This window comes from Aedes aegypti, chromosome 3, assembly GCF_002204515.2.
Source record: "Aedes aegypti strain LVP_AGWG chromosome 3, AaegL5.0 Primary Assembly, whole genome shotgun sequence".
NCBI classification, from domain to species: domain Eukaryota; kingdom Metazoa; phylum Arthropoda; class Insecta; order Diptera; family Culicidae; genus Aedes; species Aedes aegypti.
The window spans coordinates 259,720,719-259,737,210 of record NC_035109.1 but is presented as its reverse complement, the minus strand read 5'-3'; the positions used below and the strand labels follow the sequence as shown (position 1 = coordinate 259,737,210).

At 42.5% G+C, this 16,492-nt stretch overlaps 1 protein-coding gene across 1 annotated transcript in view; it reads left to right on the top strand.

The window, feature by feature from the left end:
• Positions 1-16,492, top strand: part of LOC5567511 — a 46,347-nt gene that overhangs the window by 24,770 nt on the left and 5,085 nt on the right. Inside the window, exons 3-4 of the mRNA XM_021849434.1 lie at positions 1,028-2,036; positions 3,124-6,268. Of these exons, the coding sequence (XP_021705126.1) occupies positions 1,028-2,036; positions 3,124-6,268 (4,154 nt within the window). The remainder of the gene's footprint in view (positions 1-1,027; positions 2,037-3,123; positions 6,269-16,492) is intronic.

The following is a 16,492-nucleotide window of genomic DNA, read 5'->3' as shown; positions in this document are numbered from 1 at the left end:
GGCGCGTTTATGAACGCTATTTTATTCAATCCAAAAACCCTGAAAAACTATATGCAAAACCAGAATGTTTTTCTTCAATGCAATATTTCAAAAGGGTACACCAAGAAAAACTCAAAATTTTTTGGGCGTTCTGAAATCTGATTCGCATCTCTGACATTTTTCTGAATCTATGTTTAAATTTTTTATTTGCTAAATTTTTCAAAATTTGTTTCTTATATGATTTGTGCCATAAAATATGATAAAAATAAATGCAACCGAGACTGCACAACGGGTACCGTAGATTTTTTTCCGAATAAATGTGGATACCAATATACATTGGGCATTTGCAAAAAAATATATAACAATTCTCAGATATGGTTTGTACATTCAAAATATGTTGTGTGTTTTAATTGTTATCATCCCAACCTAGTGAAAATCTCAAATACCGACCATTCTTAAAATTCATATATCATCAAGTGTTGTCTATCATAATTTCAAAATGACCATGATTAGAGATATAACGATCTAAAATAGTCCTGGGATTAGTTAAGTTTGGAATTGAACCTTCAGATGTGTGTCCTCCAAAGGCTATGAGTAATTATTCTAATATGCTTTCGTGTTAGCTTTTTCACCCCCCAAATTAAGTTCAACAAATTTTCGCCCCCTTGAGCATAAAAATCGCCCCCAGGGGGCGAATTCCCCCACTTTGGGAATCACTGATCTAAAACATACCAAATCAACAAATCAGCATGGTCTGGAATTTTTCTGGGAAACGACTGGAAGGTCAGGGAAAGTCAGGGAATTTTATTTTGAAAATTGAGTCGACACCCTGTGATATTTGACCATGTAACGGAGCTCCAGTCCGATCCTTGTTTCGCTTCTGCTTTTATGGCAATCCCAGAAAACTACAAAAATAGATGTTTCGGCAATGACCCGGTTTCGACAACCATTTCTCGCGGTGATATAATTTTTAACAAACATGATGTGAGAACAGTAAGATATGCGTTTATCTGAAATGTGATTTGCTTTGACTTTGGATTTTTTGCAGAGAATTCTTCGCTTCCGAGGAAACGGCAACGATTTGGTGCAATTCATATGAACTATCTGCAGATGGCACACCACCATGTATTGCTGCGGCTGATGTCAGTGCCCTAAAAGAAGCATCGAAGGTGGAATGCCCTGCAAAAACCGGCGAATGTCCGACGAGTAACAAAGAGAACCGTTTGTCCGCTGGGGAATTGAGGGCCAGTTTTGGCGATAGTAGCAGCATTTGGAACTTGTCGATATCGGTCAGTGAAGAAGAAAGGCGACGAATAAAAGCAGAAAACTCAGTTCTTAATACAACTGACAGACTGACCCAAGATCCTATTTCTCTACCGAGGCCAGTTCTGCGCCAGAAACAACTGGAAGTGTGCGAAGATTCCAATGCAATGGACATAAGTCCTGTGAAATCGGCTGGAAACATAAGTTCTCCGAAGAAAGTTCTCTACCATCATCCCAAACAGAACATGTTCGTTACGATTGTGAATGAAACCCGTTCAGTGCAATCGCCGAATGACTCGGAGATCAATTTCTTCGGACCTCAAGGGAATCAGCCAGCACCCCAAGAATCGCTATCATCTAAAATACTGTTCCAGACATCCAGCGCCAACAATCAATGGAGAAACAAGTCCATTCAGACAGAGCCACGTCCATCAATGGCTGCCAATATGCGTTCGACTGCAGTGAATGCCGATTTGTCCGCTGGCTGGAGTTCGCACGTTGCCGCAACGGAACCCTTTGGACAGCGGTTGACATTCGGCAATAGTCAATTCGAAATATCGGAGGCGTGGAACTCGCATCCAGCTGCTGCGCTGAAACTGAAGATGCTTCAGCAGGGTAAGATTTCGACGGTGTTCGATCCGCGGCTTTCGGATGGCGGAGGAGGAGAGGACATCGATACGACATTGGCAATCACGCAGACGGTGGCGAAAATGTTGGGACCCGGTTCGAAGACCACCTCGCTGGAGAACACCCGAATAATGGAGGCAGAAGCTATGGACGTCACCAAAGTCAAAGTAAGTGAACATTTTCTTCTAATTTTTAAAATATAAATTATCTACTACATTTTTTTTAATTGATTTTGGAAGAATTGCTCTTGTTTATTTTGCATAAGAAGTTGTTTTTCCATATGACCTATGACTCTTATTGCTTATATTAATATTTTTCCAATTTTTTGAAATTTACCAGCACTGTCTCGGACATAGAACAAAATGAATACAATATCTTAAACGCTAACCGTTGGCGCCAGCGGCAAAAAAGTACAGGCATAAACCTTTTGAATATTCAGTTTCTTTCACTGGCGCGACGACACTGTTAATTGTATTCCACTCACTGATTGCGCTACGCTGGATACCTTGGGATAGACCTGAGACGAGACTCGCGAAGACGGTCTTCTTTTTCTGTGATTGCTGAGTTTTTTTCTTATAGGCCTATTCACATGACGTTCCAAAACAGCTGATCGGGGAGCTCTTTGACAGTTCTTCTATGAAAATGACAGCCTCGTGTATGCACCGGTCCTCCACCGATGTAAATAAATGCATAGACGGACCTGTCACATGAAAAGGCCTATTCCACTTTGTGTTTATAACAATTATGCGCAAGCCGTTCAAACCTTCACATGAACCTCTCAGCAAAAAATGATTGAGTTTGCATCACATCGAATCATAAATAGCCGTTTGAGTGTAATTTCATGCCAGCAAACGTAACAGACATTAGAAATAATTAATCTTCCGCTTAGATTTATCAGCAACTTTGGAAAAAACTGCTCCGCTGACTGAGGTTTTTAATAACAATTTACTTTAAATACAATACTTTTCACTTTTTCAGCCATAAAAACGGTGGGCTGCATTTGACGTTTCGTGAGAGGGGAATCTGGGCTGCATATGACGTTGATATTTTTCCTCTTCGCGAGTCTCTCTCAGGGATAGACCATGTTTAGGTACCTATCGAAGAAGCCTACTGTAAAAATGCTGGAAAAAACTTCTTTCCAAAAGTCAGTGTTCCATCAATTCAATGTCAATAATAAATTATAACGTCGAATCACTTCCATTTTCAAAATGTAAATCAACATCATCTTATGATGTATTTTGTTCTCTTTTTTAGGAAAATTACACGGATGAACCTATGGATATCTCTGTGAATATGATGGAACTAGCGGATGATGCGACGATTAGCGATGTTCACATTCCGACCAACGCTCTGACAAGAGCCCGACCGTCTTTCGTCCCAAGCTCCGCTCCGATGGACGAGAGCGACTGCCAGTCACCTGGGGAAATTGTCTCAGTCTCTGGACATCGAAGGAAACCTAAACAGCGCGATACGATTCTGAAGACAGTGCCGATCGAAAGTATCGAACCAGAACCGGATAGTTTGCTCCTGAGAGCCGGTCCATCTCATGAACCATCACCTAGAAAACCCAACCAAAGTACGAACAGGCAAACTATTCTTCATGATGAGAAGATTGTGGAAGATAACCTCCTTGGAGTTCCGCAGATTGAGGTGAAGACTCCTCCAAAATCAACAATGAGAAAAACGGTTTACAATTCGAATATGGAACAATCTCCCGTTGTTGACCGTTCAGTCAAACGAGACCAGAATAACTTGTTTATGGTTGAACCAATCAAGTTGGACTTGCCGGAGTTGATCTTCGGTGAAAACAGTATCGGTTTGGAGTTGACCACGAACAATGAAACTAGTCGTCCCAAAGTTCACCGAATGCCTCCGAGAAATTTGAAACTGGAATTTGGTGCGATGAAGCCTGTATCTGAGTCCGGAAAAGTAGCTACAAATGAGGATCGGATCAGTACGATAGTCATTGATTCGCCTGAACCACAGATGGAACCCAAACGCAGAACAGTAAATGGGGCTGCTGATATCTCTCTTGACAAGGAATTGTTAAATGATTGCAATAGTTCTGAAAATATCCCATCCAGAAAAACTAATTTTCAAAACCTGGATGTTTCGGTTGAAAAATCTGCGGAGAACACGCCGGATTACAAACGAGGTACAATTTTCACCAATGCGAAGATCGACGAGTCAGTAAATCAACCAGAAGAACCTAACAATCCGCCTCGAGCGACAATTTACTACAATGAAGCCCTGGATCAAACTCGTGCTGAGTCTCTTGAAGATCTCAGAAGCACTGGTAAATCGCGTAAAACCATTCAGCAAAATGATGCTATGGAATGCGTATCTCCTGATCTAGGTAGTCGTGTTAATCAATCGAAAAAATCTCGGATGACCAATTTTGTGTTGGATGAAATGGACCAGTCTCAATCGAGAGATTTAGTTGTAGAATCGAAACCAAGGCTGACCACGGCTACTGTTCAGGATATGGATGAAACTGTGTGTCAATTACAAAAGGAAACATCAACCAAAAAGATTGGATTGACAACTCGCAGAACAGATCATCACAATCTTGATGTTTCGATGGACAGTCCTCAGTCATTTAATAAACGGGAGACAATTTCCACGAACAAACCATTCGATCCTCAACCTTTGTTGGATCCACAAAAATCAAGAGGCACAATTTTCTTCAATGACCAATTGGAACAAACGCGCTTGGAACCGCGTTCTGGGTCACTGGAAGATCTAAGAATGTACGGACAAGCACGTAGAACAATCGAACGAACCAAATCAGAAGGCGCTTGTTCCGAAGTGTTGAATTCAGATAAGCCACACAGTGCGCGCAAAAGCAATTATCTATTAGGCGAAATGGATCAATCTCGAATTCCATCTCCGATTGGGAATCTCAATCCAAGAAGGACTGCTGACGGTAATCGCCCGGTAGATGAAACTTCTAGCCGATCGTCCATCGTCTCAACGGCTCCAGTAGATACGGGAAAGCATCGCGCAACCATCAATTATAACATCGATATGGATCAGTCTAGCTGCTCTCGAAAATCGGTTTTACCGGAGGTACCACGTCAGAAATTCCGCCAAACTATCATTGGCCGCGAAAGTATGGACCAAACGTTGGTCGATAGGCAAGTGGAATTACAGCAAGTGACGCAAGAAATACCACAACGGAGGACTTTGGGTGGCACGAAGACACGACAAACTATCACAGGGCGCCAAAGTATGGATGAAACATTGATCGACAGGCACGTAGAGCTGCAGCAAGAACCGCAACTCCTGTCTGAAACCCATACGGAAGAAACGGGAGTTGTTCCGGAGAATCTACGTAAATCTAGAAGCGTATCTGATGTAGTTTTCCAAAAATCGCGGCTTACTAGCCATCACGAATTGCCTATGGAAGAGACCAAAATTCTTCAGGATGATAGTTATACTGCGCTTCCATCACCGAAGAGCTTTGCTCGAGAAACTAATTCGTTTGCTAGAATAATGGAACAAAAAGACTGCACTGCCCTGCAAAATCGACAAAGTGTTCTGACCGAAATGAACATGGATGAAACTAATCGAAATGGGATGATTGAAGACTCTCACATCAACGAATCTATCAGGCAATCTCAAAATCATCAAAGTCAATCAAAATTCTTCGGTAATAATGCTGTAGATTCGCGACATACCAGTTATGCCATTAATAAAATGAATGAAAGCGCTTCCCCTACGGCCAAGTTAGAAACTATCCTCTTAGAGAGATCTAGATTGTGCACAGAAATGAACGGTCCATCGGTTCCGAGACAAACAATATATCAGCAAGTGGAAATGGATGAAACGCGGTACGTTACTCCGCCACAGAACTCAGAGCTACCACTGCGAGGCAGTATTATCCATTCTCCGACAAACACTTCCCGCCGAACGTTAATTGCAGAACAGACGATAGATGAAACTGTTCCAGTGTCAGAACTCATCAAACAGTCTAACATAACGATTCCAGGGACATACCAGGAGTTTTCAACCGTCCGCCACACGACCTATGAGAGGGATCCCATGGATGAAACAACGCTTGCCCTGCAAGAAATTTGCGTTACTCAAAAACAAAACTGTGTTCAATCACCGAATATGCCAACTGCAGATGTTCTACAACTTCGCCAAACGGTCAACGCGGAACAGGATATGGAGCGAACGGCGATTCACTCGAATGACCAATCGATTATTCAAGCACCACAGCGGACATTGGTCAAATCTTTGAATCTTGGCCAAACGTTCCGTAATCATCCAAATATGGAGCTGACCGTTGGGGCGATGATAGACAACGATGATGACAATCAAGATGCCAACGGAAGTGTGTGCGCTGAACCTAACGTTTCGATGAACCGTCAATGGGCTGAGCAAAGTAAGAACGGTAAGCATAAATTTTGTTGACCAAGTAGTTTCAAATGACCGAACCTTGAGTTGTCTTCCATGCCCGGACTCTAAGCCGTTTCAACAAAAAAAAAAAATTTGAGTCCAAAATCATGCTGAAATCCATAACAATCCATAGTGTCCAGAACATTTAACGATCATTGACACACATTCAAACCCATTTATCCGTCTGCATTCACACGACATGCATGACATTTATCGTTCGTAGAATATAACGAGCCACGAAAGAAAAAAAGACAGACACACACCATCCACTGTTTGGCGCCGATCACTGTGTGTCACCAGGGATTACATTCGTGGACCACACTCTTATTCTGATTAACCCTCTAATACCCAACCCCGCCTTTAGACGGGATACACTTTGGAATTTTGTGTATTTTTTCGTAGCTCAGAAATCAAAATGATTTTATTTGTGGCTTTAACCCTGACTCATAACATGCATATCAGACAAGTTTTTTATGACTTTTGAAACTTTTTTCTATTTTTGAAAATTGTTTGAAAAATTGTATTCCTATATAACCTACAAATGACTGGGGTTCATTTAACGTGTAATATAAAAATGCGAACCTTTTATATTTTTTTACGATCAACCTATTACAGAAGAAGAGCTTGGTGGTATTAAAATAATTTTAAACCTGTTTTTCCGTTAATTACACGGAAAATAAAAAAATATCACAAAAAAAATTAAAAATTTCATATTTTTAAAAGTATCCTGAAAACTTAAATTTTTATTATTGCCAAAAATCAGTAACCAGAAGAGGCTTCAAGAAAAAATGAAAAAGGATAGGGATGTTCAAAAATAAAAAGAAACAGAGGCAAACATTTTCCATTTTCTGTACTATGTTTGAAACCAAAGTGCTGTTCGATGATATAATAGATTATAATCAGGATTCTGAATTTTCGTATCAAATGATGCTAAATCTACGATTTTTCGCACGTAAGGAGAATGCTTTTTTCGCTTCCTCACGTGAACATCTTTTATCGCTCACACTAATTTTCCCTGGAGCTACGATGGTTGATAACCGAAAATCACTCCACTCCATATTTTCGCTCACCAACAGCTCCCGAGAATTATCACTATGTGGATAAACAAAAACTAGTGCCGGCGACGGGATTCGAACCTAGAACATTGCTAAAAACAACCGCGATGCGTGCACGCTAACCATACTACCACACCAACTTGACGAAAGGAGTGGTTAATTTGGTGCATAAAAGCAACTGCTGCTTGTGGCGATGCATACAGGAAAAGTTCTCCATGGATCGGAGAAAGAGAAAACAAACTTCTCATAGCTGCGGAAATGTGCAATTATCTATTTTCGCTTTGTTTTGTGGACGGATAAAATCGCAAGGCAGCTAATCGCTGAAAATTGCTGTGAGGGATAAATCCATTATAGTGAGAGTGAGTGAGAATTCGGAAGCCTGATTATAATTAAGCTGTTTGAGGTTGCATTACCAGAAAAAATGAAAGTTATTTTAAAATTAATATGCAAAACATAAATTACCCGAATGCCTCGGTACATATTTTCTGACCATTTAGAAGCATGGCGTCTTCGGCAATTTTTTTTCAGTAAGTTAAAAACTATCGTTATTCGAGCTAGTTGATTCAATATTTTGCCACTAGGCGGCGCTAGTGATCATGAAACTTGTGTTTTGAAGATATCTCATGAGCCTGACCACATACAAAGGTAGCGTCTTCGGCAAAGTAGTGAAGTAGCTCAAGGCCTATCATTATATGAGACAAGAAATACATGATTTGACCATCAGGATGCGCTAGTGAGCATTAAATTTTGATTTTTGGATACTTCAGGAGCATGACCTTTTAGAAAGATGGCGTTTTCGACAAAGTTGATCAGTAGCTCAACGGCTGTCATTATTTTAGCCAATGTCGAACTTTAGGATTAAGGCGAAGTAGGCCGTCATTGAAATTTGTATGCGTCGTTGATGATTGTTGCTAACTAATCTCACGATTTCGAATCAAAGAAAATCAGTTGGTTTTGCACTGAAACAGCTGAAAAAGTATCAGCAAACCTTATGCATGTTAGCGCGTACAGTGATACATTTTCAAGTCTATATAAACTATCAATACTGAGTTTTATCACTTTGAAATGCAAGCTGAAAAGTCATCATTGTTGCCAAAACGAATGACGGGCTACTTAGCCTTAAACAAAGAGATCATTAGAGCTACTGACCGTCTCTGTCGAAGACGCTATTTTTCTAAGTGGTCGGGCTACTGAGATATTTGCACTGGCGTCATCTGCTGCAAAGTTTGGGTTTTATTCCTACACTCCTCCTAAAATTACTACTGAGGCACAAGCCCAATCCGTTCTACGAATCGGTTATGCAACGTTGGTCCCAAGGGTTTCGTCAACGCGTCGGCGACCATATCAGCTGTAGGGCAGTACGTTAGTACAATGATCTTGCGTTCACATAACTCCCGGATGAAATGTCCTTCGGTTTCGATGTGCTTCACTCGACCGCTTGACCTTCGCGAAACAAATATACCCCTGGTTATCCTCAAAAAGGGTTGTCGCTCCATCTTGAGGCTCTCTTAACTCCTTCAGCAAACGTCTAATCCAAATAGCTTCCATGCACGCAACGGTTAGCGTTGTTTCTACTCAGCTTCTAACTAGGAGAGCGCAACGCACTCCTGACTTCTGCTGATCCAGCTAATGGGTCCTCCACCAAAGAAAAATACTATTCCAGTTGTGGACTTTCTTGTTCGTTGGTCACCGGCCCAATCGGAATCGGAGTAGCCGATCAACTTCCAGGCCAGCCCTGGTCCAAATTTCAGCTTCCAGTGTTTCGTCGCGTTGAGATACTGGAGAATTCGTTTAGCGGCTGCCCAGTCACTTTGATTTGGATTACTCACCTTCCTTCCCAATAGTCCTACGCTGATGGCTTGGCTACATCCGAACGAGTGTTGACAGCCAGATAGAGCAAGGCTCCAACTAGGCTGCGATAGCGTGTAGTATCCGAGAACTGCTTGCTGTCACAATTATCGGTAACATACCCCGGGTTCATTGGGGTCTTGACCGGTGCTGAATTCCGCATTCCGAACTTGTCTACCAACTGTTCGATGTTCGAAGTGAGCCGCAACGAACCTTCATCTCGCTCTATTTCAAAACCCAGAAAAAATCTGACTGGCCCAAGATCGGTTATGTCGAACTTGTCACGTAGCGCATAGTATACACGATTGATTTCGTCTTCGTTCATACATCCGATGATAAGGTCATCTACATACACCAGAAGATAAACGGTGATGGATCAGCTCCGTCTGCTGGAACCGAAGGTCACGAAGCACGCCATCCAGCGCTTTATTCCAGCACCTCGCTGATTGACGCAGACCGTATATACTCTTCTTGAGTCTGCACACAAGCTCCTCCTGCCCATTTACCTCGAAGCCCGGTGGCTGTCGCATGTACAGCTCTTCGTCCACGGTCCCGTTCAAATAAGCAGTTTTGACGTCATATTGCTTCAGGATTAATTTTTGCTTTCCGAAAACAGCTAGTAGCGCACGCAATGTTCTTTGCCGCGTCACCGGAGCAAATACATCGGTGAAATCTACACCGAAACGCTGTGTGTAGCCTTGGACTACAATTCGAGCCTTATGCTTGATCACTTTTCCCGTTTCGTCTCGATTGAGTTTAAAAACCCATTTGGCTCCAATCACTTTCTTCCCAATCGGCAAACATGTCTCGTTAAGTTCATGAGCTTTTAGTCCATCTCTCATCGCACTATTCCAATCGGGTAAGGCCAAGGCCTGCCGGAAATCGTCCGGCTCTTCATTGTGATTCATAGTTCTCAAAATGTTTCGGTAGAACTCCACAAGTTTGTCGATCAGATCTTCTCAAGCACTGTTCATTTTCGAGATTTTCTTCTTCTAGTTCATTCTCTTCAAATCTCAGAAAGTCACTTTCGTCCGTATTGTCAGCATCTTCAAACACTGATTCTTCACCGATGGCTTCTTCTTCAATTACTTCCGTTTCATTTTCACCACCACTCATCGTTACTTCACAATCACCATCAACAGCTTCTTCCTGATCAACGACCACTTGCTGCCGATCTTCATCTTCCGTTAGCTCCGATCCATTAGCCAATTCAATAAAGCGAGCATCGCGACAAATCACGACTCGATCCGTCGCACGATCAAGAAAGCGGAATCCTTTATGGTGATACGAATACTAGCTTCTGAGCTTTCGCATAGAACTTCTTCCTTTTGTTGTCCGGAATGCATACGTATGCATCACACCCGGAACCGAGTTAGATCTGGTTTCGTTCCGGTCCACATCTCGTATGGGGTACGTTCAACGACACGGGAAGGTAGCCGATTTTGAATATATGCCGCGGTAAGCACCGCCTCACCCCAATAGCGTTTTGGTAAATCGGCGTCCAAAAGCATGCAATTGGCCATCTCTTGGAGAGAACGATTTTTCCGATCTGCTACCCCATTCTGTTGGGGGGAGTAGGGAACGGTAAGCTGTGTTTCAATACCTTCCGCCTTATAAAAGCTCAACAATTCGTGTCCGGTGAACTCACCTCCGCCATCCGACCTGATGACCCGAGGCTTCCGACCGAAAATGTTTTCAGTCCAGCGAACATACTCACGCATCTTAGCCGCTGCCTCAGCCTTAGATTTGAGGAGATGCACCACACAAAATCTGCTAAAATCATCGATTACGGTCATCAGATACTTTGCCGCTCGTTGTTGAGTGTTCCATCGGCCCACACAGATCGCTATGGATTAAATCCAAAGGCTGCTGGGAACTACGCTCTACGATTGGCGGAAACGGACTCCGTGCCAACTTTCCTTGAAGACAACACTCGCACAGAAGCTGCTGGCCACAGTCCTCAATATCCAATCCATTGGCCAAATATTTTGGTTTGATAACGCTCATAACACTGGGATCTCGATGGCCAAATCTCCTGTGCCGGGTGTGTTGACACCGATCGCTGTGATTTTCAATCATGACCGCCTTGCACTGCTCTGCCGTTTTGAGTATATACTGGTTGCCAACCGTATCGCCTACCGCAATCACCACTCCATCGGCCGTTCGGATCTCGCAGCAATTTACCTTGAACACAACGGCCAATCCTTTTAAAGCCAGTTTTCGAACTGAAATTAATCCACCCTCAAGCGACGGCACGAACAAGACATTCTCCAGTCTGATTGCAATGCGATTTCCTTCACCATTCACACCAAACAGCACACCGTTGCCACATCCAGCCGACTTCGTTGTGGTACCATCTGCAAGTAGGGTTACCAGACGTACTCTTTTTAGAGTACATGTACTCTTTTTTGTCTCAAAAATGTGTGTACTATTCTTTTTGCTTAATGAGCTCAAGTGTACTCTTTTCTAGTAATTATTGACGATCACCGAACAAATCAAATAACCTTTTGGAAAATCCAGATGTTGTCTACGAAAACAAGATATCCAACGATTTTCGTTAAATAATAGCTTAATCGAATTGGAACGATTAGCTAAAAAATAATAAGCTCATATAAGCTCACTAAATATAGAAATAAGTGACCTAGCGGTAAAACTACCTATTGATAAGCAATTAACTAACTAGGTATTGATTTTTAGTTTATGGCTTATTATTAATTTTTGAATTGGATTCGAACGATTTGGAACAGCTTTTATTCATGCACTTTTACTAGATAGGTCGTTAATCAATGGTGCTGAACAAAGTTGTGGGAATGGAAGGGTTTAACTTTAAAATATAGTGTCTTAAACATGAAAATAAACTATTAAATTAATCCAGCTTGCATTTTTTATATGCTTGAACAATTCTTTAGAAACACTTAAATGAATAACAATGCTTTAGATTCTTTTCAGATCCAAGGTTTCAAAATTCGTTCTTCCTAGTTCTAGTTTTCTGTACAAACAAATATTGTTCTACATTTGGTAAGGAGCCACCTTGCTAAGTACTAAAATAGATATGCGTCATTATAAAAAATATACAATTCACTCAGAATCAGTGACAGCACATTATAGGATTAGCGAATGAAATTAAGATTAAATTACGTGAAATCTTTAATAAAAAGGTAAGACAAACTTAACTGTGAATGTGGGAAAATTGGCTGTGAAGGTGAATCTGACATTTGTTTGCTTTATTTCGGTAAAAAAGACGTAATTATTAAATATTTCCACCCTCATCAATAAAGTTAAGCTTAAAGGATAAACGTACTCTTAAGTACTCTTTTCCAGAGTTGAAAAAATGTACTCTTTCCGGTGAGAGCAAATATGGTAACCCTATCTGCAAGTGTCACCTCGACTACGACATCTCTTTTAAACTCGTTAAAAAACTCACGGTCGTTGGTCATGTGGCATATGTAGCCACTATCCAGGCACCAGTAATCGCTCCTCCGGCAATGAAGCACCCTGTACCGTGCTCGAGCTTGCCGATGCATTCGGCTTCGATTTCCGTTCCGCATGAACCTGTTTCGCTTGCTGCTCGCTGGATTTAGATGCAGACTGATCGGTGTTTTCATTTTTCTTCGCAGCCAGAAACTTTCGACAGTTCTTTCGCATATGGCCTGGCATGTTACAGAAGAAGCACTTTCGTTTATCGTATTTCGGCTTAACTTCTGTTTTCAAAGCTCGTTCGTTGTTTCCGCTGGCTTCCGACTGGCTCGCCCGCTTCTGACATTCATCCCGCATTCGAGCCACAACCAAATCCATCGTCAAATCCTCTTGCGGGCGGTTTTCCAAAGAAGTGACGAAACTGTCGAAAGAGGGTGGCAAACTACGCAACATCATAATGATTCGCAGCAACTCGCTCAATTCCACCCCGGCATTATCCAGTCGTTCGTAAAGGCATTCAATTTCTTCAATGTGCCGCTCCACATCGCCACCCTCGCTTAGGTTCAATGCACATAGCTGCTGCAACAGCAGGGCCTGGTAGCCGATGGTCGCCTTCTCATGGTAAGTTTTGAGGTTATGCCACATTTCCCTCGCCGTAGTCGCATTTTTAACAAAACGGAGCTGGCTGTCCTCCACGAATAAAGCGATGATGATGCGGGCCTTCCTATCATCCTTCTGCCACTGGTGGAACGCATCGTCAACTTCTTTCGGCTTCGGATCCGTGATGACGTGCCAAACTTCATCATCCGATATTTCCACGACACATAATTACTGCCGTTCAATTTCGCAAACGTAACTTTCACGTTGTCGGCCATCTTTCCACTTCTCACGTTGCACGTTTTCCTTATATCCGTCCACTTTAACCGAAACCCTGGGCCCATAACCTGTGGGCAGAGCACCTTGCAGCGTACCGCGGATTATACGAAGAAGGACAAATCGACCGGAAAAGCAAGAGAAACTCGAGACGCGTGCTTTCAGAGGAAAGGAATAACTTTTATTGAAACAATGCTTTTGTTTACAGGTCAATCAGCACGAATTATCAAGAAAATATAAAGAAAGGTTTACTCTGTTTTTCGGTACGAGGGGCGCCTGAGTGGTTATTTTACTCCTACATGCGGTGCGTGCATTTTGATGGGTAGTGCCAAGTTACGGCTCACGCTATTGTTCATTATTAGAGGAGCGACGGATTGCAAAGGAGTTTCGAAAAAGGCATTAAGGGACGATTCAAATATGACGTCCATCATTATTTAGTTTTTCTAGAACCCCCCTCCCCCCTCTGTCACGCTTTTTCCAATACCTAATGCATGCACTGTCACACTTTCGTAGACCCCCCCCCTCCCCTAAATGACGGACGTCATTTTTGGATGGCCCCTAAGCGAGTCTGTTCTGATCAGCAGCGCATGATCAAATTGCGTAAATATTGTCGGCCAGAACGTCTACCACACTCAGGCAAATGGACATTCGATAAGCACCCCTTATGAAAATTCGCCACAAGAAATCGGGTTGAAATTCACAAATTTGACTTATGAAACCAAAATTTGGAAACAAAAATATTTTTCGCGGCAACCTGGATTCGAACCAAGAACCTTGCGATCGATAGGCTCGTGCGTACACCACGCGCCTGTCGACGCCTTGATGTAGGGTGATGCTAGAACGATACATAAAGCGTTCGTATTGTAATAATCGTTCCACCTTTCATAAGGCAAAATGTATGGAATTCGATAGTCCAGTTCGCTGCGTGCAAACGTATCCTTTGGCACTATCCTTTCCATCAACATTTCACAACATCCCGTAACACCTATGAGAGGTCATACAGTTCTCTGCATCTTTCTTAAGTAGGTGTTCAATCAATCATCCTTCCCCATTCACCAGCTTTCGCAAGGACGTGGCCAGGACAGCTCTCGATTATAGGACGATGCGTCAATCTTGTCTAAGAGTTAAAGGTTAGCCCCAAATTTCTGACTTTGGTAACGGACGGGAAGGAGGCATCCCTCATACAATGGTCTAGGACTACCACCTACGAATTTGTGCGAAATGCTTAGTGCTAATGTTAAAGCTTGACGCATATAAGAAAAGTTTTTTATGACTTTTGAAACTTTTTTGCATTTTTGAAAATTGTTTGATAAATTGTATTCTTATATAACCTATAAATGCCCGGGGTTCATTTAAAGTGTAATATAAAAAATCGTACCTTTTATATTTTTCTACAATCAACCTATCACAAAACAAAAGCTTAGTGGTATTAAAATAATTTCAAACCTGTTTTTCTCGTCAATTGCACGGAAAATAAAAATATTTCCAGAAAAATATGAAAAATTTAAAATTTTTAAAAGTACCGTAAAAATTTGAATATTTATTATTGCCAAAAATCAGTAACTAGAAGAGGCTTCAAAAAAAAAAAAAAAAAAATGAAAAAGGATAGGGATGTTCAAAAATAAAAATTACCTACCTTGATACCTTGATGGCTACACCGTAGCGTCACGCCATTGCCGGGCGTATTGTAAAGCTCCATCTTCGTCGGTCTTGAGCGAGACTTATATAATTGTCCCGAACGTTTAGGGTCGCCAGGTCCTCTTCCACTGCGTACAGCCAGCGTATTCGTGATCTTCCCCGAAGCCGCCGACCTCTACCTGGTTCGCTGCTGAATATTATTTTCGCAATTCTTTCTTCCGACATACGCACTAAATGATCAGCCCACTGAAGTCTCCCGTATTTTACACGCTTGATAATATTCGCATCTTTGCACACTTGATACAACTCGTAATTCATGCGTCTGCGCCACACATCATTTTCGAGTTTCCCACCGAGTATTGTCCGCAGAACTTTACGCTCGAAAACACCGAGAGCTTTCCGGTCTGATTCTTTCAACGTCCACACTTCGTGCCCGTAGAGATCCACCGGAAGAATCAATGTTTTATACAGGGCGAATTTTGTTTCCGTTTGCAAGCTGCGGGACCTAAGCTGATTACGTAGTCCGTAAAAGGACCTGTTCTACGACTGTGTCTTTTCAATTTGCGGGAAACGTCGTTGTCACATGTCACAAGTGTTCCAAGGTAAACAAATTCTTCAACAACTTCAAACACATCCCCATCAAACACTACCTCAGCACTTACACCATAATGCCTGACTCTATCTCTACCTGCAACCATGTACTTCGTTTTGGAAGAATTAATTGTCAGGCCTATCCTTACTGTCTCCCTCTTCAGAGGCACGAAAGTCTCTTCAGCTGATCTGCGATCGATTTCAATTAGGTTCATCTGGTCCGTTGACGAACGGCCCTCACGAAAACCAGCTTGGTTTTCGCCGACGAAGGACTTCTCGAGAGGTCTCAGTCTGTTAAACAGGATGCGCGACAAAATTTTGTACGCCGAATTCAGCAGGGTAATTCCTCTGTAATTGGCACACTCCAGTCTGTGCCCTTTCTTGTAGATAGGGCGGATAGGCCATCCAACCAGCCGGTGGGCAATTCTTCGTCCTCCCATACCTTCAGAAGTGCTCGGTGGATCGACTGGTAAAGCTGCTCGCTTCCGTGCTTGAGAAGCTCGACCGGGATCTTGTCCTTCCCAGCGGCCTTACAGTTCTTCAGCTCGCTGATAGCCTTTTTAACCTCTCCTATGGTCGGTGGGTCCACAGCCTGATCGTCGTCATCTATGTCCATCCTGTTCCTCCCTACATTTCCATTTCCACCGTTCAACAATTGCTGAAAGTGCTCCTTCCACCTGGCAGCCACCGCCGTTTTATCGGTCAGCAAATTCCCTTCTCGATCATTGCACATAGCGGGCACTGGTACGGTATTGTGCCGTGCACCATTGACCGTTGCATAGAATCTCCGCATATCA